General features: G+C 36.6%; 2 protein-coding genes, 1 non-coding gene and 1 pseudogene across 7 annotated transcripts in view; 3 read left to right on the top strand and 1 right to left on the bottom strand.

The window, feature by feature from the left end:
* The window catches only part of MPP4 (membrane palmitoylated protein 4), a 41,768-nt gene extending 37,599 nt beyond the window's left edge, over positions 1-4,169 (top strand). Inside the window, exons 19-22 of the mRNA XM_011369150.2 lie at positions 241-334; positions 738-846; positions 1,757-1,891; positions 3,639-4,169. Coding sequence (XP_011367452.1) covers positions 241-334; positions 738-846; positions 1,757-1,891; positions 3,639-3,830 — 530 coding nt within the window. The 3' untranslated portion in view covers positions 3,831-4,169. The remainder of the gene's footprint in view (positions 1-240; positions 335-737; positions 847-1,756; positions 1,892-3,638) is intronic.
* LOC111745110 lies at positions 2,648-2,753 on the bottom strand. The gene has a single exon (XR_002782507.1). It is a non-coding gene; the product is annotated as a U6 spliceosomal RNA (small nuclear RNA).
* Positions 4,170-5,303: 1,134 nt separating the features above from the next.
* Positions 5,304-24,453, top strand: TMEM237 (transmembrane protein 237). 5 transcript variants are annotated; one of them, XM_023536021.1, is made up of 13 exons: positions 5,306-5,532; positions 7,504-7,535; positions 9,062-9,118; positions 11,244-11,381; positions 12,659-12,776; positions 13,531-13,688; positions 16,194-16,317; positions 16,595-16,786; positions 17,844-17,917; positions 18,493-18,586; positions 19,372-19,493; positions 21,251-21,350; positions 22,263-24,453. In XM_023536021.1, exons 1-12 carry the CDS (start codon positions 5,480-5,482, stop codon positions 21,316-21,318), a joined length of 1,230 nt encoding a protein of 409 aa, XP_023391789.1. In that variant the 5' UTR covers positions 5,306-5,479; the 3' UTR covers positions 21,319-21,350; positions 22,263-24,453. The 5 variants fall into 5 exon arrangements, with proteins under 5 accessions (XP_023391790.1, XP_023391789.1, XP_023391786.1 ...); XM_011369151.2 differs by lacking the exon at positions 22,263-24,453 and adding an exon at positions 8,128-8,138 and having other exon boundaries at positions 5,309-5,518; positions 21,251-21,360; XM_011369153.2 differs by lacking the exons at positions 5,306-5,532; positions 22,263-24,453 and adding exons at positions 6,232-6,298; positions 8,128-8,138 and having other exon boundaries at positions 21,251-21,360.
* On the top strand, positions 21,617-24,453 carry LOC111745085 (annotated as a pseudogene).
* Positions 24,454-25,781: the final 1,328 nt, after the last annotated feature.

Raw genomic sequence — 25,781 nt, forward strand, 5'->3', positions numbered from 1 at the left:
TACCTAATACATTCTTGTCCAAGCCATGATCACTTAATAAAGGTTTATAGATTAACTGATTTTGATATGATAACTTCCACTTTCTTATCAATTCAAGCTCCTTTTTTGGTTCTAGAATTTTATTTATCTATTTATATATTCACTTATTTATTTTGATTAGACTTTTTTTTTATCCAAATGCGTATTGGTAGTGAATTTTGAAGGTTCAAAGACCTTTTTAAAAATTCTCTTTTTTAATAGATACGACTCGTTCCAAAAAGAGTTATGAAATGGATGGACGTGAATATCATTATGTGTCAAAGGAAACATTTGAAAGCCTCATGTATAGCCACAGGTAAGCTAGACGTTCAGAATCTGATTCTTGCCTATGGTTGTTTTACATTCAAAATAGATTCTCTATTTTTATGCTTTGTCCAAAGCTTCTGAGGTAATTTCTTTTTGTTTCTGAAGAATTAAGCAAGAAATTGTAAGTCGATGTACAGTACACCAATTATTGGATTATAAGAGGGGGCAGAATTGAGTTGCAAATTTTAGAGAATTTGGAGAAGTCATAAGTCCTAGCTCTCCTAATATTTTTTTCTCCTGTCAAATATCTACTACTCCTTTTTGTGCTAGTAAAGTCCACATATTTTATTCTATGCTGTTAGAGTTTACCTTCATGTTACTACTAATAATATTTTATAAATAATATTTTATTTGTAGAAAGAGTTCTTGTTTTCTTCATTTCACTCTTACAGGATGCTCGAGTATGGTGAGTACAAAGGCCACCTGTATGGCACCAGTGTGGATGCTGTTCAAGCAGTCCTTGATGAAGGGAAGATCTGTGTCATGGACTTAGAGCCTCAGGTGGGTCTGTGGTGGAATGTTCCCATCTCCCCAAAGTAATGAATGCATGCCATCCGTTTTGTGCACATGCTATAGGTTGTAGCTGAGACACTTTATTCTGTTAGCCTGTTAAGGATAAGACACTACTCATATCTAAGGGCCAGGATCTTACATGAGGGATCAATACTAATATCTTGTTTTTAGTTAGGGTAGAAATTTAGTTTCTCAGACACAAAACCAGAACTGAGCAGGTGGCCGTAAAGAAAACTTAGAATCCTGTGTTGACCTTGGTCACAAAGGCATCAAGGTAACTTCCTATAGAGGGGATAAGATATTGGCTTTACACAAGGAAGAGAGGTTCCTATGTTGTCATATCTATAGCCACCTCCCCAGGACCATATGTGGAATGGAGCAGGAGTGAGCAAGTTAAGATAAAGAACACACAATGTGTAGGCCCAATTTTTATGATTCTTGTATTTTCTTTGCGTTTTCTGTAGTCATTTAAAACTATACTTTATGTTCTAAAGAGAATAAGGGGACAATAGATTTGTTCTTACTGGTGGTCAGTGTGAAGATGTCAGTAGTATCCGTGGCAAGAGGGAAGGGAAGTGAGGGTGAAACAGCTGATCTGCCTTGACAGTCTGTCTTTGCCTTTGTCTTAAGAGATCATGTATAGAATCCTATTCTAAGATTTCAACAAAGGAGTCATGCCAGTAAAACAGAGTCATGATTTGAACTTAATTTGATTCTAGAACCCCATCTTTTAATTTTTAAAATGTTTTTTAGATTTGAGAACTTGGGGGCACATGGAAATATTCTCTGGCTAAAAATAATCGCCAATTTCTAGTTTTTGAAATTTTGAGAACATTCACATTGACTCTAGGAAATTAGGTCTTCTGTTTTTAAATGTGTACTTATTTTTTCTGTGTAGGGTATTCAAGTGGCTCGAACCCATGAACTGAAGCCCTATGTCATATTTATAAAGCCATCTAACATGAGTTGTATGAAGGAATCGAGGAAAAATGCCAAGATCATTACAGACTACTTTGTGGACATGAAATTCAAGGTAAGACACAGAGGAAGTTTTTTTTCTAGTCAAACATCGCTGTATTGTTTCCACAGCATCCTTATGTTAAAAAACATAATTTATGTTTCTAATGAATAATGCCCTTATGATTTATCTTTACTGGACATCATTTATAAATATCAAAATAAAGTTTAATAACAGCTATAATGCTATTCTTAATTTTTTCTTCTTTTTAGAGTCTAGCTTAAAAAAAGAAAGACCCCTAAACTACAGTTCACAGAGCCACACAGAAATTGGGTGTGCACAAGCATGATATTTGTATTTAAAATGGATTATTTTACAGAAACATTTAAAAATTTACTTTAAAAATGCTCTAGTGAATATAACTCATCTGTAATCTGAGGTGTCTTTCTATATATTTCTAAACATACAAACTTTTTATTAATGATGATGGTACTAATAGAGGAGCCAAGCCAGATGAGAATAGATGAATTTTTTTCAGTTTTATATATAAATTTTTTCATTAAATCCACTTTATTTTAACTCATAACATACATTCAGCAAGGTTTAAAAATCTTAAGTGTACAGCTCAACGAATTTTTACATATGTATTCACACAGATAACTATTTCCTAGATCAAGTTAATACATCTACTTATTTGTGTGCGTGTGTGTGTGTATGTGGTAAAAAATACATAAAACACAAAATTTACTACCTCAACCATTTTTAAGTATATAGTTCAGTCACACTGTGAAACAGTTCTCCAGAACTTTTTCATCTTGCAAAACTAAAATTAAAAGTATGGAATGTGTCACGAATTTACATGCCATCTTTGTATAGGGGCCATGCTAATCTCTGTATTGTTCCGATTTTAGTATATGTATTGCTTAAGTGAGCATAAGGTATTTTTATATTATCCTTTATCTTCTATTATTTTTATCTTTATAGTTTTTTCAGTGACTACTGTATGAAAGTCTGATTCTCAAGTTTGCATTTCAAACAGTGGAGTTCATGGATATGTTATCTGAGTCCTATGGGAATTTAAAATGTGTTCTTTCATTTTTATGGCAATATACACAAATTAATAAAATTATTTCTGGATCATGTGAATGGATGCCTTGTAAAGGAGTACTGCCACAAAATTTCAGTGCCTGCATTTATATCTGTGTTTATGATTGCTTTGGCACAAAATTGTACTATTTTAATTGTTGTGGACAAATAAGAAAATAACAGAAATGAAGTTCGTACATTAGTACCAAGTGAAGGCCAAACGACCTTCATTAAATGAGCATTTCACAGTAGCAGAAATATACAATGTTATAGTGAATTAAGTCATTGTGAAGCAAAGGGTAATTTAGATATTCTCAATTCAATAGAATGATGTCATACCATTCCATGTTGAAAATAGCCATTTTGTATCTGCAGAATAATGTCAGTCTTATCAGTTAATGTTCATTTGAAATTTATGTTTAAATTTTAATTACATTTAAAATTTCTTTGGTTGTTTTTGTATATGGTATGAGAGCTTCAGTGTTTAGATAATAGAATAAGATAATTTAAGTCTAAGTGAACTATGAACTGTTACATAATTTTGTGAAAACTTGACCAGGAAGACAGTATGACTGAAGATAGAAACATAAATCTATGGTTTAAAATAGAGAACAGTAATTTGACCTAATTGTTTCTCTAAATAGCTGAATGTAAAAGCATAACAAACTGCACATTATTTCTGTTCTATTCATCTTATTAAGTTTATGCTGTCCATATTTTTCTATTTCTCCTGAAGGATGAAGATCTACAGGAGATGGAAGATTTAGCCCAAAAAATGGAGACTCAGTTTGGCCAGTTTTTTGATCATGTGATTGTGAATGACAAGCTGCAAGAAGCATGTGCCCAGTTGTTGTCTGCAGTTCAGAAGGCTCAGACGGAGCCTCAGTGGGTACCAGCGACATGGGTTTCCTATGATCCTGAGTCTTAGGGAGGCGTTCTGCTTAATGCTGGAGTTTTAACAATGTTCACCCGTTAGAAAGCTCTGGGCTAACAGCTGCAATCTAATATAGCAATATTTGCCCTATTATAATGTGTGCAACTTTAAAAGTACTTTAGTTTATTAATTTTGAAAAAAAATCCATTGTATGGTTATGTTTATCTATTCGGCTTTTGGGAAAAAAAAGTTTTCCTTTACCTCATATGCAGCAATTGATAGGAATATGAACAGTGTTAAGTCACTGAGTATGAGAACCCTTCATAGATTTCATGTGGTCTTTGTACAATTTAGATAAAAAGAGCTTCCCTAAATAAAATAAGTAGTATTTAATTTCAGAGACTGTATATTACCTTATGAAACTTGTTTTATAAAAATGACTTTTACAAAGTGTCTACTTGACTAACTCAGCATGAAAAATGGGTTAAGATACACATTGCACATCTAACATCAAAAACGACAGAAACTGTATTGTACTCAACATTTTACACATCAGGCTACAAGGAAAAATTATTCTTCTGATCAGAGCTATAACAATTATTAATTTTCCTAAAGTCAATATCTACATTTATGCCTAAATCAGGAAAGCGCAATAGACTTTAACCATAGAGACCAATATCCGAGAAAACCACAAGATGAGGATGTTACTCCAAGAAGTCTTGTTTTTCCTTCTTCGATAGGTCTGAGACTTCCAGTCACTCTTCCTGCCCCTGTATCTATCTTCTGCATATACACACCATCCCTCTACTCTCTCTTAACTATAACTGCGTGTTTCAAAATATTTGCAATTTTTTAAAGTGAATATTCTTTCTGTAAAACCCAACCAAATGAAATGAAAATTGTCATGTTTAATGATACTTATGTGAGCCCGTTTAATGATACTTATGTGAGCCCAGAGTTGATTTTGCTGTGCTTCTTTGAGAAAAAGGTTTTCCAAACTTGATTTACAGTTATGGAATGGAGGGTCATACCCGTCCAGCGCAGCGCGGCGCAGCACTGGAGAATGTGCCCGAGTGGGAAGCGTGAGAGGTTGAGAAAAGACAGAAGACAGAAAGCTGGGTTCAGGAGGTCCACTGTCCACTGATGGTAGAGCCCCTGCGCAGTTTTATTTTTGCAAGGTGCTTATATACAAGAACATACAATTGCTGGCAGAAAGTTTTCCTTAGGCATGGCAACACTGTTTCTATTTCGACCTTCAGCTTGTTTGTCTGCCTGCAGCTACATTTGAACCTCCTTGTTCTCAGAAGGAATTTGCTAGGTGGACAACCCTTAGTTGTCCTGCAGACTGCAAGGACCTTGTAAGCTTACAGTCCGCTCTCCACAGGGTAAGCAACTGGAGAAAATTTGAGAATTGCCTCTATCAAAACACACACACACACTCCACCTCACCTCCATTCGAACTGAAACGTTGGCCCTGGAGTTGGAGCTAACTGCGTGCGTCCCTAACTCTGACGCCTTGGAAAGCCTGACTGGGCAGAGCAGAGGCGGGAGGAGCCGGGGCCCCAGAGGCGGCGGTCTAGTCAGGATCTGAGAAGCCCCCGCCTCCCTCTGGTCTCGGAGGCCACGGCGTCGCGGGGAACTAGGCTCGGGCGGCGGCGGTTGCGCTGCGGGAGCACTACAGGGAGCACTACAGGGAGCGAGCCATGAGGGCCGACCCGGGGCTTCGACTGGAGGACCACCCGGTGAGCGGTGAGGGGTGCGTGGGCCAAGGGAAGTGGCGCGGGAGGAGGGTGCAGCTCCAACGCAGCAGCTACCCCTGGGGCAGGGCCGACGCGCTAGGGATCAGAAGGGGAGATCGCGGTTAGTGGATGCGCGCACCGACCCCTTCGGGGGACACAGGATCGGACTGGGGCGGGTGCTGGAAGTTCGTCCCAAGGCCGGGACCGAACTCCTGGAGCCAGGCGAGGGGCCAGGCGTGAAGTTTCCGGGAGCCTCGGTGCGCCTGTTGTCATGACGACGCCTCACTTCTCAGCCGCCCAAGCCCCTGCGGGTACCGGGCTGCCCGCGAGGCCCTCCCTGCTGACTCCGCCCGGAGGGCATGCAGCAACCGGGGGGAGAGAGAGACCAATCTTTGCCAGCGGAGACTTTTCAGCACGATCTTCTCTCACGTCTCGAACAAACCATTGTAACTACTTTGGAAACCGTGGGGGAAACCGCTTCCCCACACCCGCTGGAGTCCCCCCTCCCGGGCACGTCAGCCCCGACTCCGACGCCCCATTTCCCGCGGGGGTAAGACGGAAAAGCCAGGCAAGGCCAGGCCAGGCCAGGTTCCGACACTCCCCACTTGTTCCCACCGCGCCAATGAGCGGCCGCTGGCTGGAGCAGCCATGCGACGCAGCCCGATGACGCACTGCGCCTGCGCGCGGCCGGCCCCAGCGGGCGTGAGCTAGCGTGGGGTGTGAGCGCCGCCTGGCGGTGGGCGGCCGCCGGGGGCTTCCTGAAGAATGGGAAAGAAGCAGGTGGTAAGTGAGCCCGAGTTACATTTGAGTTATTAGGATTTTGTGTTTAGTCGAACCGCCCTGCTTTTGAGGGGATTAAAGGTTGGGGTTTTGGATGAGTGTCACCTCATTTTTGCGGGACTTTTGAAATGTGGAACCGTGTGAAGTAAGCCTTGGCTAGAATGCGATTCATAGCATCTCTAGAACAAAAGCGCTTTCATGTGACTGTCCTACTTTTCCAGTTGTAATTTTGAGTACTGGACGGTATTAAGCCTTACCCTCTTCTTGCAGCATTTGTATTAATACACTGTTTGAACGAATAGATTGCTAAATGAGACAGTTGCAGAGCGAACTACAAAAGTGTCTAAAATTTAACCCTATTGAATCAATGCCCTCTGCAGCAGCATGAGGTACTTGGAACATTAAATTGATTTCTAGGCATTTCTGTTAGTATTTTATTTTGAAATATTTGAGAATGCTTCTTAACTATAATCTCTCTGAACTACAAACACAACTTTTCTTATTTGTGTAAAGCAGCATTTATAAGGTCTCCCCTCCACCCCATTCTTTCTATGCTAAAATGCATTCTTCATCCTCTATTCAGTGATCTTTTTAATAAGCATGTTACTATGCAGCTCAAAACCTCCATTGGCTTCCTAATGAATTAAAACAAAATCTAGATTCCTTCTCTCGGTCTTCATGGCCCTAATTAATCTGGTCTCTGCCTACCTCACCTTGGTAACTGCTGCAGCCTTACTGGCCGCCTTTTACCTGAACACTCGAAACCCAATCTCCCCTAAAGGCTCTTTACCAAAAATGTAGGCTCCTTTCTTATTCAGTTCTCAGCTCAGACATCTGAGACTTTCCTTAACTAAAGTAGCAGGTCTCACCCTCACTCATTTACTACTACATATGCCCGCACACACATTATCTGCTAATGCTTAATCATTAGAATGTAAAGTTCCATGGAAGCAAGATCTCTGTTTTGTTCATTAATATATCGTTAGTGCTTAGAACAGGGCTGGTCTGTAGATATAAAGGAACATAGGAAGGAAGGAATTTTATTTGAAATTTGGAATAGGCAGAACAAATTTGAATATTGGTCCATTTGATTCTCATCAGTACCTCCTAGCTTCACTGATAAACAGGGTAATCAAAAGATTTGAAATATTTAAAGTAAAGATCCTCTAGGTTTTTACTTACAAGTAATTTTCTTCTTTTTCCCATAGCGTCCTCCACGAGCCCTTCCACCTGTGCCAAGGTAAAAGTACTTTACAGTAATTTTATTATTGAGTTTAAAAATATAAAATGAGTAAAGTGAAAAATTGACTACCATTGCAAAACTGTAATAATTCAGAAAATATTTCTTGAAAATTTTAGGAAAAGGCTTCTTAACAGTTTAAAGATGAAATATCCTTGAATCATTAAGATAAGATTTATAATTAAATATTCTGTTCCAGAGCCTAAATGTCAATATGGGTTAGGATAATGGATCCGTTTAGAATATTTTAGTGTCTTGTTTATCAGAATTTCGATTCTCTTTTGTTTGCTAGAGTAGTTTCCTCGGAGTTTAAGCTGATTTTAATCGGTGACAAAATAAGAATTCTTAATCTATTTAATCTACTTTATTAATAGACAGTAGGGAATATGTATATGCAGGTTCAGAAAATATTGGTATTATTTATAAAAATAAGCTAGTTTGTAAACTAGCTGACTTTGTATGAAAGCGAATTGTATTTTAAATCTGTAATGATTTAAGTCAGTTTTCAATTTGACAATATATAATAGCTTTCTAATTAATAGTTTCTTCTTTTGTCTTTGTCCTGATTAAATTTGGTCGGTGTCATGTAAAGTTCTATTCAAGGTGAGTTAGTTCATTGTCAATGTAAAACTTTCTAAATGTAGTATTTGATGTTCAAAAGCTAGTTTGATTCCTTAATCTTTCTCATAAAATTAAATCTGAATGATATAATTTATAATACTCCAATATCTGTTTATCATAATACTCTCCTACAACTGCCATTTTAAAATGGTGATTGATTTTTAACACTAATTATATAGTTATATATGACTTTACAAATATGAAAGCACTCATCCCTGAATGGAGTCACCCAGATTATAACTCTTGGCTAGTTTATAGTTCTGCGTTAGGGTCTGCATCTTCCTTTGTCTCATTTAGTCAGGATAGACTGGGTAATGCTACATTAACCCCAAGATCTCAGTGATTTAATATTTTACAGAGTTATTTCTAATTGATGCTAAGTCCATTTTGGAAACAATCCAGGGCAGTTGGCTTTCACTACCTCTTCATTAACGATGTAGTGATTCAGGCTACTTCCATACTGTGGTTCTGCCATCCTAATATGCGGCCTTCTCAGTTGCCACAGCAAGGGAAGAAAAAGCTGGAGCGTTTTTCACTGGCTCTTTCAATGTTTTGGCTTCCAAATAACACAGATCACTTCTGCTGAAAACCTGTTGACCAGAACTAATCATAGGCCACACCTAAGTACAAGGGATCTGGGAAACGTAGGGGATCAGATGAATATTTAGTGAGCTCACTTTCCATGTCACACTTTCTAACATTACTGACGAGCAGTGAGCAACTGATACCACACTATGGGCTCTCTTTGTCTTTGTCTGTTTCTTGCCTTCTTTCCCTAATGTGTAGATTTTGACTGGACCCAGAAAAGAGAGAGAGAGGTCTTCTTCCCTGTTGCAAGTTCCCTTTTGACTGTTCTCTGCATTAAATTTTAGGCAGCCTTTTCTGTTGTTCTTTCTGTTTTACAGATGATATTCCACTTAGTCGTCCTAAAAAAAAGAAGTCCAGAACAAAAACCACGCTAGGTAAGTTGTTCTTTGTTGTGTGGGATCACAAGTTTTTCCAGGACCTCGTGATAAACAGCACAGATCAGGAAGAGGCGAAGCCCCAGCAGTCCCAAGTCACTGCTGTGTTGAGGAAAGAATCAGGGTTACTTTGAAGCAGTGAGATTCCTGGTGGTAGTGAGGAGCAAGGCAGTAGGCAGCCTGAAGAGTGTTTAGAAGGAGTCATGAAATAGAGGGTTATGCCACCAATATTCTTACTTCCACTACATTCTTGGACTCTTTGGGGGTGTTTTATCCCTAGACAATGTAAGTTATCTAAATTGTGATTGGTTCCAGACCCTGGCACAGAATACTGGATTTAGAGACATGGGGTTCTAGGATCCCTCACTTCAGTCAGAGAATGTCTGCATTAGAGCATGAGTCTGAAGGGCCATATCATCCAGGTAGTAAAGCTTCAATAATGAGCAAATTCTGTGAACTCCTTTTTGTTTTAGTTATTCATTTACAATCCTGGGCGTTCCGTAACTCAGACTCGCTCATCCAGAATTCATCACCTTCAACGATAAGTCAGTTTTTTACTTCTCACTGCAAATTTTGTTAATGGAACCTCCCACTCTCCCAGTCACTCAGGTTGGAAACATCAGTGTCACCTGTAACTGGTCCTTTCATTCTACTTGCTGCTTTTCACAAGCTTGCTGCTTCTATGATGTCTTTTAGGTCTCTTTCCTCCTTGCATTTCCAGTATCACAGCTGTAGGCAGTTTAGCTACTTACCTCTTTTCACCTGAGCTATTGGGGTAGCCTCCAACATTGCCCTGTGCTTCTAGCTTTCTTTCACTCTAACTGGTCCTGCCCGCCACCTCTGGCTGAACTTTTTACAGCTGATAGATGACCATACACCTGGTTGGAAACTTATATTGGCTTATCATTGCCTAACAAATGGAGGAATAGATGGAGAAAAAGAAATGGAGATGGATGCATAGAGAAAAAGAAATATAGACACAAACAAAACAACAAATAGATGCACAGAAACGTAGATTCACAAAGATACTGAAATGGTAGGCCCTAAAAATACACTCAGTGAAATACAGACATGTACATATGGACTTAGGACGGTCACAGGTGGAGGATACAATAAAGACAGAGTTGGGGGAGCAGAGACACAGCTCTGTCCCAGCTACCAGCACTTCCTTGTAAAAAAGAGAAAACAAAAATTCAGTGCTCTAGACAAAAAAGGGAAATATGTTGCTAGGCTTTTATTAAAAGTGTTTATTTTGGTTATTTCAAATTATCTGAAGTAGTGGGTGATGGGGAAGAAGAGATGTTTCTTCTTCTAGCAGCGAAATTGTTAGACAAAGGACCTGTGCATTATTAATATGATAGAATCTTCTAATTTGCCTTCAAGGAAGCGTTAGTTATTTTGTCACCACCAACAAGAGTTTGAGTGTCATTCACTAAATCTTTGATAACATTGGACAATATCAATCTTTTAAATTTTTTGTAAAACTTGTGGGCAAATAGTAGCTTATTTTAGTTTCTGATTACCTGGATGCTAATGAGGTAAAGCATCTTTTCATTTGTTTATTAATATATTTATATTTCTTCTTTAGTGAAGAAGACAGGCAAGGGAATGTAGTCAAGTAAAATTCAAATCTGACAAAATGTGTTGAAATTTGTTCAAAGACTTGATGAGGGGAGAGATCGAAATGAATGACCAAATGAAGAGATTTATAAATTATCCGTTCAGTTATCCATAATGACTACCATGTGTTAATTTTACTAATGAAGTACTAAACTATAGAGTCTGATAATTCTTAAGGCATAAGGCAAGTAAGAGAGTTCTCTATGGTGATAGTTTCCATTATGTTTTAACTTTTTTGAAAATTCTGAAGCAAATTCTTCTCCTTCCCTTCTTTTGTTCTTCCTAGCCCCTCTCCCTTTTTCTTTCTGATTCTCATCCCTCATTTCTTTCTTTCCTCAACTTAAAACCCAAAGTTACAGGTGAGGAGGAAGGAAACCTTGATTTGGGGTATAATCAGTTCTATAAAACAAAGGGTTACTATATAGGAAACATTCTAGGTCTCTCTATTTAAGACTCAGTGATCTCTGCTCAAGTTATCCCATTTTTCCACTCTGTTTTTCTGTAGCAAGTGCTTCTTTGGAAGGCCTTGTTCAGACTGCTGTTCATAGGCCATCTGAAGGCAGTGAGCCACCAACTAAAGAACCCATAGAGGAGCCAGAAGCTCCTGTTCAAAGGAGACAGAAGAAGACGAGGCTCCCTCTTGGTATGTAAAGAAACCAGGATTAGGTTGTGATAACAGTTGTGATTTCTAGGGTATGATTAAAAACCTGTCTGTTCCCATTTTTCCCTACTCATATTCCATTTTTTTCTTTATCGTTTAAAATTTTTATTACTGGAATAACTCAATTGGGTTAAGTCAAGAACACTTTAGAGGGTCTTTTTTGATCATATGTGTGTAGATTATGAAAGAAGGAGTACAAATTCAGGACTAAAATAGAAACTTTAGATCTTGGCATGTATAAGAATTTAGTATATAATGAAAAGGACATTTAAGATTAGTGGGGAAAGGATAGATTCTGCATTAATAATATAATAAAGCAATAGCCAAATTTATTGGGTTTTGCTAAGACTCGGGTACTATTTATGCTAAACAAGATAAACAATACTATATCATTTATTTTTTCTATAAAATTGGCAATGCTTTTTAAAAATTATAAAATCCAAATGTGCTGAAGGGAAATGGGTACTCATACACTGCTCATAGGAATGTAAATTGGTATAGCCTGTTCGAACTTGTAGCAAGGAAATAACTACAACAGCTACAATAATTAAATGATGTTGACTTCAACATTATTTATGAGTAGAAACTGGTAATACCAAATATTTAGCAGTGTGTTACTGGCGAAATAAATCCTTTTCTTCATTTAATAGAAACCAAGTACGCATCGAAAGGACTGTTAAAGTGTAATAATGACATGGAAAACCATCAGTAATATATCATTAAGTCAGAAACAAAGATTATAAAACAGTATATATCAGAGAATCCCCTTTTGTAAAATATGTTGTATTAGTTTCCTAGGGCTGGCATAACAGATTACCATAAGCTGAGTGACTCAAAACAACAGCAATTTAGTCTCTGACAGTCCTGGAGGAGAGAAGTTCCAAATCAAGGTGTCCCCAGGGCCATGCTCCTTCTGAAGGCAATGGGAAAGAATTCATCCTTGGCTCTCCTAGCTTCTGGTTATTGTTGGCAGTCCTTGGCATTCGTTGGCTTGTGGCAGCATAACTTCATTTTGTGTTTCTGTCTTTACATTTTTTCTTCTGTTTCTCTGTTAGATTGCTTACTTTTGTTCCATATTGTTTGGCATTGCAATTTCAGCTGCTTTTGTTGAGTTTTTTTTAGAGGTGTACATTTTTTTTAATTAAAAATTTGTAAGATGAAAAGATTTTGCCTGATTAAAATTTTCAAGGTTCTCTGGTATTATAAGTCTTATACATCACTTTTCTTTTTTGACAACTCAGTCTACTTTTTTTTTTCAGAATTGGATACTGCCTTCACCCAGAAGACATCTAGTCCATCTTTATTACGAAATGAAAATGGTATCGATGTGGAGCCAGCTGAGGAGCCAGTTGTTCAGAAACCTCGAAGGAAGACAAAGTAAGAATTTGTTTGTTTTTCTAAATGTTCTTCAGGGGTACTTTGATGCTTAATTCAGAGCTCTCAAATGATAGCTTCTGATGAAATCTTATTAAATACTTATAGTGTTTATCTCTAGGATAAGTAGATTACAAAAATTGCCAGTTAAACCAACCTAATGATGAATTTGAAGAGTAAACTACTGAGAAAATAAAATACTGTACTTAACTAGAAATTCTTAGGAACTATCTCTGTAAAAGAGGAACACAAATAAAAGATTATATATAAGTAGCAAAAAAATTACATTTTAAAGATATTAAAAATTATGGTAATAGTAATAAAATCAGCTGTTATAATTTATTCAAATTATTATTTCAGCAATAAATAAAAATACTTTAGCATAGGAAATTAAGTGTCAGATAAAATAGAATGGCATACTTTAACGAAGTTGATTGGAAGTTGTATAACACTATTAATAGTATTTAGAAATGACCCTATAAACGATATTCAGTGTCTGTTCAGAATCATATAATTTGAATTCTGGAAAGAACCTTACAAATCTAATTTAGTCACTTCATTGTCCAGATGAGAAAACTGAGGCCCACAGAAATATTGGTGACTTGCTGCGCATAACAGTTAATAACTAATCTGTTTGAGTAAAATCCAAATTTCTCCAAAGTCTAGAGCTCTTTTCTTTTACTCACAGGTACTTCCTTATGTGGGTCTGTAAAAATTCAACAATCATGCATTTTTCTTACATTCTTTCTGATTACAGGAAAACCCAGCCAGCAGAATTGCAGTATGACAATGAGTTAGGAGTGGAAGATGAAGACATCATTACTGATCAGCAAAGTAGTCCAAAACAGAAGTCAGTATTCACTGCACCCACTGGCATTAGCCAGCCTGTAGACAAAGTGTTTGTGGAAAAAAGCAGTAAGTAGCTTCTTGTTTTGGAACATGAGCTCTTTAAGAAGTATGCAAGGATATCCTTTGATCTAGAAATTATACTTCTGGAAATCTAAATTAAGGGAATAAGCAAAAATGTGGACAAAAATTTACACACAAAGCTAGTCATCACACTGGAATATAAAAGAGGAGGGGAATGAGTTCAGTCAGTTATGCTATATTTATGTAATAAAATCTGCACCATTAAAAATAATGTTTAGGGAGAATTCTACATTGCATGGAAAGAGTCTAATGAAAAATAAACATACATACACATGTAGTTTGAGCTTAGCTATAGAATGCATAGAACAAAAAACTAGAAGGAAATATGCAAAAATATTAATGCTGGTTGTTTCTGAGTTATAGTATTATGGGCAATTTAAAAAAAATCTATCCCCCAAAATATACCCTCATACACTGCTGGTGGGAATGAAAATTGGTACAGCCACTGTGGAAAACAGTATGGAGCTTCCTCAAAAAACTAAATAGAATTACCATGTGATCCAGCAATCCCTCTTCTGGGTATCTACCCCCAAATTTTGAAAACATTTATCCATAAAGATTTATGCACCCCTTTGTTCATAGCAGCATTATTCATGGTGGCCAAAACATGGAAACAACTGAAGTTTCCTTTGATAGATGAATAAAGTAGATATGGTACATATATGCAATAGAATATTACTCAGCCATAAGAAAAGATAAAATACTGCTATTTGCGACAACATAGATGGATCTTGAGATTATAATGCTAAACAAAATAAGACGGAAAACGTTGAGAACCATTTGAGTTCACTCATGTGGGATATAAAACTGAAAGCAACAAACAAACATGACAAACACAAAGACTCATGGACACAGACCATGGATTAGTGGTTACCAGAGGGAAAGGGGGAGAGGGAAGGTAGATAGGGGTAAAGGGGACCAAATATTTGGTGATGGAAGGAAATTTAACTTTGGTGAACATACAGTGCGATATACGGATGTATTATTGAATTGTACACTTGAAACCTATTTGATTTTATTAACCAATGTCACCCCAGTAATTTTAATTAAAAAAAAAAAAAAAGTCCCCCTACCCTTCCATCCATTTCTTTATTTTTTGTTGTATTTTTACTAGTTTTCTACAATTGGTAATGATGGTATTGGTGGGGCAGGTAATGATATAAATTCTATAATTAAAAAGAAATGAGAGAACATATATAATGGTGTTACCATATTAAATAAGAAATACAACATTATAATTGTATACTCCTTTGGAAATAGTTGTGATGTTGTATAGCACGCGCTGGTCATAAGACTACGTTTGTAGTATTTGAGAAAAATCTTACCTAAAGGATGATCATGACATACGCTTCTCCCGTGGATATGCTATGAATATGCTGCCTAAAGAACTTGTCTGAAACGTAAAGATTAGTCCTTAAATTAACAATTTAGATGTTATGTAATTCATTTTAGAATTCTGGTTCTTTAATATCCCTTCTAAGGGATCTTGGCCAGTGAGGAACCTGTGATCCAGAGAGGCTAACTGACTTACCCAGGGACTCATAGTTGGTTAGTGCAGAACTGGGACTCGAATAAAGTTTTCATGACTTCTATCTAGTCAAGTGCTTTTACTAGTATACCATGTAGCCACTTAATTTACTTGTCTATTTTCAAGCAATATCACTCAGTCCTCATTTTTATTCTTGTTTCCCTTAGCATAGAAACTTCCTTGCTAGAGTAATTGACCATAAAGAATACCAGTTGTCCGTCCAGAAGTTGTCAGGGAAAATTAGGTGTTGCACCTCTGTCTTTCATCTTCTGAAATACCTGACAGCCAGGTTTGGCAAGCATAATTGAAATGGAACTTTGACTGCTGCCTGAGGTTCATTTGTGGATTTTCAGACATATAAGAAGGAGCTTCCTCCTCAACAGTAAAAGAATAAAGCTCTGCGGACACAGTGTTGTTATGCTGACACTTGAACTGATAATTCTCACAGGAAACTTCTTAAGAGAAGTTTATGAAACAACCCATTTCTTTTCTCTCATCACAGAGTGCCATGCTACACACACTGGCATCTTTTCCTAAGAAATTTAAAGTATTTTCAAATACTTGCCTTTATACTGTTGACATTTAAACTTTAATACTTTTAAAGTCTCTTAATGAGAATATTTTAGACTTTGTCACGTTAAAGATTTCTAGACTTTTAGTTGGAAGTTCATTTTTGCATTTCCTTAAATATAATTGATTTCTAAAACTAACATCTATTTCAGGTTGAGAAGAAAGTGCATGGACATCGTTTATTTTTCCTAACGATAGAAAAAAGTAGTATGTTTAAACAACCAAAAGAAAAAGAGCCTTTTGAAACAGGGTCTGAATCGGATATAATTTTTAGATAGAAAAACAGCAAAATTTCAGTCTCCATCTGAGGGTTTTTAAGTGTGGATTAATAAAAAAAAGACTGTCAGGGTTCTTTCTTGTTCATTGTTAATAATTGTGTAATGTGTTCTTAGGGCGATTTCAGCCCACCGATCGTTCAGAGTTGATAAAGACCACAGAAAATGTAGATGTGTCGATGGACATGAAGCTTTCCTGGACCACCAGAGATGTTGCCCTTTCAGTGCACCGGGCTTTCAGGTGGCTGCCTTTGTTGGATTTTTCTTAAAACAAATGTTACATATTTAAAAAAAAAGTGTTGATTGTTCAACACTTGACAGAATTAATGACTTTAAATGGTGAGTGGGTATTTTTTCTAAACATTCAATTGGAATTAAATCATCTGACTTCAGTGTAGTAAAAAGGCTTGTTTTTACTTTCCATGAAATGTTGAATTTTATCCTTATATATGAAGAGACTTTAAAAATATTTTTACTGTAGTAATTCATGTATAATAATCAAACTCTTTTTTATTCAGGATGGTTGGTCTCTTTTCTCATGGCTTCTTGGCAGGCTGTGCTGTGTGGAATATTGTTGTGATATATGTTCTAGCAGGAGATCAGCTTTCTAACCTCTCGAACCTTTTGCAACAATACAAGACTTTAGCATATCCTTTCCAGAGTCTTCTCTACTTGCTCTTGGCTCTAAGTACAATTTCAGCTTTTGACAGGTAAGACTGCTGTGACTGCAGATCCCTCTAACTTTTCTTCAGGAGGAAATGTTGAGCAAAATGTGTCGTCGACTATGACAGTATTCAAAATAGAATTGTAGGACATTAACATTATTTTGACTTTTTTAAAAGCCAGCATGTTTCTGTTTTTATTTTGGGAGAATGGGAACACCATGGGAGGAAAAAAAAATGCCCCAAAGTCTTAACCCATTCCAGCATCTACTCTAAGTCCAAAATTTCTTCCAGATACAATCAACTCAAAAAGTCTAAATCAAGTATAGGTGAGAGTCTGAATATTGTATTAGTTTCCTAGAGTTGCTGTAACAAAATACTACAAACTCGGTGGCTTAAAAGAACAGGCATTAATTGTCACAGTTCTGGAGACTAGAAGTCTGAAATCAAGGTGTTGGCACAGCCGATTCCATTTTGGAGGTCTCTGAGAGAGTCTCTGCTAGCTTCTCTCCTAGCTTCCAGCTATTGCAGGCAATCCTTGGCTTGCAGAATCATCACTCCGATCTCTGCCTCTGTTGTCACTTGACAGTCTTCCTCGTACGTCTCTGTGTCCCTTCTCTTCTTATAAGGGCACCAGCCATATTGGATTACAACCCATTCTAATGCCATCATCTTAACTGATCACATCTGCAAAGACTCTATTTCTAAATAAGGTCATATTCACAGGTACCAGGGTTTAGAAGTTCAGCATATCTCTTTGGGAATACTGTTCAACCCCTAAAGAAAAACAACTTACAGCCTAACGATATGATAGTTGAAAGAGGTAGAATCTAATGAAATTTTACGGATCAAGTTAGTTTTTTCAGAATGTCTTAACTCCAAAGGAATGTTCACTAAAATAGTCTTCTAGTTAAATGTTTTATGTGGTCTTTATAAATAAGAGTCTTTCATGTGTGTTAAGTATAAACTGTAGCTGCTGAAAGCTTAGTAATAGACAATAAATATGGTAGCATTAGAAGAGAGAAGGAAAAACTATAGTCAAGGGAGTACAGTTTTGTAAGAAGTTTACAGCCGCACTGTGACACAAGGCTTTTGTATTTTTCAGGATTGACTTTGCTAAAACATCAGTAGCAATCCGAAATTTTCTTGCCTTGGATCCAACAGCTTTAGCATCTTTCTGTGAGTAGTTTAATTTGATAACTGTTATACTTGAGTTACACTGTAATTTTGAATGAGGAAAGTTATTTTTTAAAAAGTTTATATTATTGCTACTTATAAACATTACTAATGGATGTTTAGTGGAATTTGTAATAAAAAACATGGAGGGATAATTTCGATAGGATTATTTTTCAGTAGTGGTTGATCTAAATAGTTTTTAAAAGTTTAATTTGGTCTAGATTACTTAATATTTAGCTTTTGTATTTTCTACTTGACATTAAACAGATAGAGGTGGTATAGCATTTCCATAACATACTATTTTATATCAGTTATGAAAGTGTTAAGACCTCAAGTCAATTAATTTCTTAAAAGATTTTCAAGATTCTTGTCAGTTTTAATGATGAAATAGTAAACATTTCAAAATATTCTTGAAAAATGAAAATAAAGGCTATCCAGCCTATTGAAATTGATCAAATGAATTTCTTTTATATCATCACTCTCCAAAGTACAGATTTTTTTGACTTTAATATATAAATTCAGAATAAACTGGGCTGTTAAAAATACATTATTAGTAATTTCATTTATCTTTTTCTCAGTGTACTTTACTGCTCTTATACTATCTCTGAGTCAGCAAATGACAAGTGACAGAATCTACCTTTACACACCTCCTTCTGTTAATGGCAGCCTCTGGTAAGATTCACAACGGCATTAGCAATTGTCGATGTTAATAACATGGACAGTGGGAGTGATGGCACTATTCCTATCCTTCCAATCTTTTACATGTCTTCATCTGTAAGTAACAATGAAGGTCCTGATTTTGTTTCTAAAATTGTGGCAAGAAAACATCTATTCTATCGATTAATGGATATCTATGTTTATAAATACCTGCATTTTTAATGAAATGTCTTTTTACAAATGTTTTAAATCTCTTAAATTATGGTTTTAAAATATGTCATTACATGGTGGACTAGAGGAGCTCTGTACCCTCACCCCGACTTGGGAGCCTAATACCCCAGAATAGTGAAGGGAGTGAGTAGCTAGGATAGAGCCAGAAAACCAAGCAATGCTGGAAGGAGAGCAGGCTAAGGAGTGCCAGCCTCCACGGATCGGTGGCCAGTTCACAAAACTCAGAGCGCCAGTCTTTTTTGAGAGAGTGGCTAGAAGCATGTGGTAAAGAGAGAAAAGAGAGGTACTTCATGAAGAGTAGCACCATAGAATTTGGAAGAGAAACTTAGAAAAATATTTTGGCAACACCAAATTTCGATTTATATCAGTGTACAAAGCAGATCTGTTTAGAACTCAATAACCTTTGTTCTCATGATCTCTGTGTGTGTGTGTAGTGTATTTCATACTTTACTTGTTATTCCTGTATGTGAGGAAAGACTAATATTTATTTTTAAAGTTCATAAAATACATATATTTGGATATATGAACCAAGATGAAGACATTTCTAATGAATTTCTCTGTATCTTTAGGGCAGCAGGAATTGAGGAACAGGTTCTCCAGCCATGGATTGTGGTGAATCTCGTGGTAGCCCTTCTGGTTGGATTATCTTGGATTTTTTTGTCTTATAGGCCAGGCATGGATCTTAGTGAAGGTATTAAAGAACAAATAGTATAAGAATATTACGAAATTCTCTACAGTGACTTTAGAAATTTTCTTTTAGTGAATGTAACGTATTGTAATAACAAAGACATTTATAATAAAATAATAGGAAGTTACAATAAAGTGGTGAAACAATGTCAAGAGAAGCGGGGCGAGTGTCTAGGAGAGCTGGAGGCCCTCGAAGTACTTAACGAGGGACTTCTGTGGCCCTTGTGCATATTTAGGTTGTATATCTTCTCTTGGAACCCTTCAGGTATCTTATAGAAAGCCCTTGCTCTTCATGTCTCCTACTCGCCTTCCAATCAAAGTATCTCTTAATTTGAAACAAATCATGCTTCATTTATGTAGCCTCTGTCAGACACATATTAAAATGAATTATTTTTACCTCCCCCTCTACCTGACACAAATTCTTAACCTTTCATTGTCTAATGAAATGTTTAGTAATCCTATCTTTAGTGTGCCCAGTATGAAGGGAGATTTACTAATCTCTAGTCCTCAGACTTCTTTTAGAACCCCCGAAGAAGAGGAATCATATTAGCAAACTGCTCATCCTTTCTCACTGCTTTAGGAACTGCTTGGTATTGGTAGTGTAAGTTGTATTTGTTTGGCAGATGTCCCACAGTTTCACCAATGAATCTCTAAGATATTTTCTGGACCTTGATCATTATTATGTTCTTGATTTGTTAAACATCCTGAGCATTTAACTGCAATTAGATCAACTAATTACAACCTGTCTCAGAAGTCTTAGAATTGAGAATCTTCCCAACATTTCCATTTGTAAAAACCAAGACAAAAAAAAAATGTAATCGTGTGTTTTTATTTATGAACATACCTTTTTACATCATCATTCTCAGGCTGCTTCACTAAATATCCTGTCACTTTATTTATTTTGATATATGTAAAGTATGTTTTAAAATCTTAGGGTTGATGTATTCTGTTTTCTTTCACTAAGTATAGTTTTTAGTCATTCAAAGAATTTTTCATCTAATACTTAGACAACTTTATTAGATTCCTAAGGTTTTCTTTTTTAATATTTCTTGGTATTTTAATAAATTATTTGTATATGCTAAGTAATGTCAACTAATAACATTCTAAACTGTGGTTGGGATTGAAGCTACATCTAGCTGGCTTGTGCAGTATTCAGTTTAAATCACTTTCTAAATATTTACTTTCTAAATATTTTATGTTACTTTCTAAATATTTACAGAATCCCGATCTCTTTTAGGGCCATGTGAATTATATAACATTTTATTTTCATGAGGATAAAAAAATTAATATAAAATGGGGATGATAATACCCCACTTATAGGGTTGTTATGGTGATTGAAGGGGACGGCACATTTAAGATCCTGGCACATACCTCATGTTAGTTCCAGTGCTTTCCTCTACACATGTCCCCTACATTTTAGGTTATTATGATCACTATAGAATTATACCTTTTAGCTATTTAATGATTCTGGATTCTCCAAGTGACTTAAATTTCCTAGTAAGAGCTTTTATATTATCTCCATTACATATGTTTTATTTTTCAGGGGTTAATAATACATTTAAAACTTGAAATTTCTAAAATGCAAAACTTATACATTAGTCATTAGCTTACCTTTTAAATCGCATTTCACTATCAAGAATTCTTACTTGTTCTTGAGGACTTTATATTATTATAGGACTGTTTATATTGAAACTAAAAAAAAAATCTTTTTGAGGTACTAGGAAACCGTTTTGCGTATGATCCGTTCATTTTCTCTTCCAGAGTTGCTGTTCTCCTCTGATGTAGAAGAATACCCTGATAAAGATAAAGGACTCAAAGCCTCTTCATAATGCCAACTCACTTACAGAGGAATAATAACCCAGTATTTAGAATTTTTCCCATTCTTGTTTTTATTTTAATTTTAATTTAATTTTATTTTATTTCATTTACCCCTATAGCACCTGGTCTTCCATCCAAGTACTAACCAGGCCCGACCCTGCTTAGCTTCTGAGATCAGACGAGATCGGGCACATTTGGGGTGGCATGGCCATAGATCCATTCTTGTTTTTAAATGTATTTTTATAAGATATGTACAAGTGTATTTGGAATGATATTTTTTATTATAAAATACTGAAAAAATTCTCAATTATGGAAAAGGTTAAAATTGTATCTGCAAATTTATAAACATTAATCTCAATAGCATTATTATCTTAATGACAAAGGAGATAATGAGCTAGAAACCAGTAGGTGAAAGTGTTTATTTCCTGTTCTCTCAAATTAGTTGCATTTATAATCATTATCTTAAAAAGCAGTAATACAGAAGAAGCCATAACTTTAGGATTACAAAATATATGTCAGGTTTAAACATAAATTTAAGGAATAAGGAAAGGAAAAAAAGACCTTCATTATTTATTTTTGATGTCTCCTTACTGAATTAATTGAAATATATAATTTGTCTTGTGTATCATTTGGTTGTGTATCATGTAATAAGTAGAATGTAATGTAATTTAGCTTGAAAGATGATTTACTTCATGGCTAATAAAAAGGAAATGTATCTTTTTTGTTTGAAAAATTTTATAACTGAAAAAGTTTATTTTCCTTTAAAACCTATACCAGTGGTTCCTATATATTGTTGCGCATCAGAATCATTTAGGGAGCTTTAAAAAACATATGTAGCAAAAGAGAAGCTGAGCAGGCTAAGGGCTCAGGGAAATAAAGGAGAGGCTAGTGAGCTTGTTAAATTAACAGTTAGTTGGCCTCTGCCGAATGGGTTCCTCTGCCTCTTTTTTTGCAGGACAAGAAATATGAATAGAAGTTCACCTTGCCTATTCTCAAGCTCTTTGTCAGAGAGATCTTTGGCTCTCAAGGAAATCCCACTCTTGAAGTGGTCCTGCACTGGAAAGGTGTCTTAAGAGCTGTATCCAGTGGTGCTCAACTGGTATGAGACAGTAGAGCTCAAGACAATGATAAGACTCTCTATGGGAAAAGGCTTCTCAGAGGCTCTCAAGCACATCAATGAAACTGTTGGACCTGCCCTGATCAGCAAGCAGCTGAATACTGTGGAGCAGAAGAGGACTGACAAATTGAAGATAGAGATGGATGGCTCTGAGAATAGGTCTAAATTTGGTGTAAGCACCATAGTAGGAATGTCGTGCTGTCTGTAAGGCTGGAAGTGCTGAAGGGAATTCTCCCTGCTGTCACAGAATTATAAATCTGCTGGGATCCTGCCAGTTCCAGCTTTCATTGTGATCAATTAGCAGTAAACTGATTGTGCAGGACTTAATGATCCTCCCTGTCTGCAAACTTCAGGGAAGCCATGGGGCTCAGAGCTGATGCTTACCATACCTGAACAATGTTATCAAAGAGAAATATAGGAAAACCAGTGTTGGAGATTGACATTGTGGTAGGCTGAATAATGTCTTCCAAAGCTATCTGTATTCCAATTCTTGGAACCTTCCATGGCAAAAGGGATTTTGCAGATGTTATTAAGGTCGTGAAACTTGAAATGGGGTAGATGATCCTATATTATCAGAGTGGGCCCAGTGTAATCACATGAGTCCTTAGAAGCAGAGAACCTTCTGTCATCATAGGATGATGGAAGAAGGGTCAGAGAGCTGTGATGTTGCTGGCTTTGAAGGAGGAAGAGAGAGACACAAGCCAAGGAATGTGGGTGAACTCTAGAAGCTGAGGACAGCCCTTGACTGACAGGCAGCAGGGAAACGGATATGGGCTCTGTCCCACATCTTTTAAGGAACTGAATTCTAGCAACATCCCAAATGAGGACGGAAACAGATCCTCCCCTGGAACCTCCAGAAAGGAATTCAGCCCTACTGACACCTTGATTTTAGCATGGCAAGACTCATGTCAGACTTCTGACATACAGAACTGTAAGATAACAAATGCATATTGTTTAAATGCTAAGTTTGTGGTACTTTGTTGTAGCAATAGAAAGTTAATACAAGGTTGAAGGGAGTTCTGCTCCCAGCATTTTAGAGAATAAAAATGCTCTGGAGCTGCTATGGAATGCAATTGGAAAAGCTGGCTACTTGGTAACTTGTAACTGGTGTGGACATAGTTGCCTTTAGGTTCTTCAGCTCTGGGAAGTATGACCTGGCTTTCAAATCTCCCAATCCTTGAACAACAGCTGGTTGACCTGTATAAATCTTTCTCCAGGAAAAACCCAATGGTGTCTGTCAAAACACCTTTGGCCATGATGTAGGGGAAACTTGGAGGAAGTTCATTGTCTCACAATCATTTTTCTCACCTTTCTCCTTGTATCAAGTGTGGGTAGAGCAATATACTTAGTAGAGTTTCTGAGTTGTCGACGGACAATCCCCAGTGGAGTTTTTGGTTTTGGTTTTGGGGGGATGCAAAATAAAGTGTCCAGTAATACCTGCATCTCCCCACTCTCCTCAAAGCAGAAAAAAGCATGTATAGACTTCTACACCCCATCCCCAGAGATTCAGATTCAATAGGTGTGAGGTGGTGCCTGAAAACTATCTTTTAGAAAAAGGTACTCCAGGTTATTGTGATGTACCAAGTTGATTAGCCAGCATTTGGGACCTCTGGCCTTCACATTACCATTTGTAATCTATTATGAAACATAAAGTTTGGATTGAGATAGATGCTTTGATCTGTGCAAGGGCAAAAATATGAAAAAGAATAAATAAAACTTGGTTCTTGCCTTCTAGAGGCTCATAATCTATTCAGAAGACAGATAAATATAAGACTTATATCCAGAAAAGTACTATAAATCATAGTATATTATCTTTGGGGATTAATTTTTTTCTACTCAGCATAATTCTCTAGAGATTCAACCAAGTTATGTATGTCAATAGTTCACATAGTTCACCCTTTTTTATTGCCAAGTTGTATTCCAAGGTACGTATATGTCTGGCAGTTTAACTATGTACTTAATGGAAGGACATCTGAGCTGATGCAACTTTTTGTCTGTGAATAAAGCTGCTATGAACATTTGTGTATAAGTTTTTGTGTGAATGTAAATTTTTATTTCTCTGGGATAAATGCCCAAGAGTACTATTGCTGAGTTTTATGATAGTCATATGTTTAGTTTTTTTAAAGAAACTGCCAAACTGTTTTCGAGAATGGCTGTACCATTCTGTATTTCCCCCATGACACTTTTTTTTTTGAAGAGTCCAGTTTTGTTTTGGAATGTCCCACCTACATTTTATATTTATTTCACATTTTTCCATCATTCAGTTTGTTCTTCTGTCTCCTGAATTTCCTGTAGACTAGAGGCTAGGTCTAGACATTCGGTTAGATCTAGGTTAGATATTTTTTATATTATATCTCATGAACTGTAAAGAAGTCATAGACTGTGCTGGTAGGCAGCAAATCTCATTGGCAAAGTGGTTAAACACATCACAGACCCAAAACAACAGCAAACTTGTATTAAAGGCCTTGGACTATAAAGCCATAGCCCTGAAGATTGCAAGTGAGGTTCCTGCCCCCAAAGAACTCTTTTGAAATTGGCAACTAATTGAAATAGTGTGAGCCCACTAATGAGATATACCAAGTAGTAGCTTGAAGACCGGTTAATTCTGCCTCTGGGATAAGTGTATGGGTTTATAAAACTTAACTGAAAGCTGAACTTTGAGTTTGCCCTTGAATAAAAGAAAAATAAATTCCAAATAGAATAGCAGTAAATAATGATCCTAAGGCAGCAGAGTGTATTTGGGAGGCCCTTGGTTTCCATCTTAAAGACTTCAAATATATGGCCAATAAAGAAGGTCTGAAGTTTTCTCATTTTATTTTCAAAGTAATCCGTATTTTTCAACTTTAAAGGTAAAGCAATAGAAAGGGTGGATGACAGCAGATGGGGAGAACCATAAGTAAACCATTACTGATCAGCGTGAGATATCCTAAACTGGGTGCATAAAAAGAGTAGAAAGCGTTCAAATACTTAGAGTTAGAATTCAAAAATGTGAAGTTTTAAGCTTTTGTGGATATGACACTGCTATGTTAAATGAGTTTGGAACATACTAGAGGTCTGGGAGGGAAGATGAATATTAACGTGTTATAAGTCTATGGGACAGAAAAGATGTCCGAGTAGACTGTTGGAAATATAACATCTGACGCTCAAGGGATAGTGTAAGAAAATGACTGATATTGTAAATCTCCCAGAAAGAACTGATACACAGAGAACAGGGCTTACGATGTGTCAAGGGGCAGATAAGGAAACCAACTAAGGTTTTCAATCACTTTGTTGAGGAGCCCTGTGGTCCACCAGCACGCTCCAACTTCTTTCTAAGGGAGCCCGAAATGGCAAAGCAAGAGCTTGCAGCTGACTCTC

Source organism: Pteropus vampyrus, unplaced genomic scaffold (genome assembly GCF_000151845.1).
Source record: "Pteropus vampyrus isolate Shadow unplaced genomic scaffold, Pvam_2.0 Scaffold146, whole genome shotgun sequence".
Classification (NCBI taxonomy): Eukaryota; Metazoa; Chordata; class Mammalia; order Chiroptera; family Pteropodidae; genus Pteropus; species Pteropus vampyrus.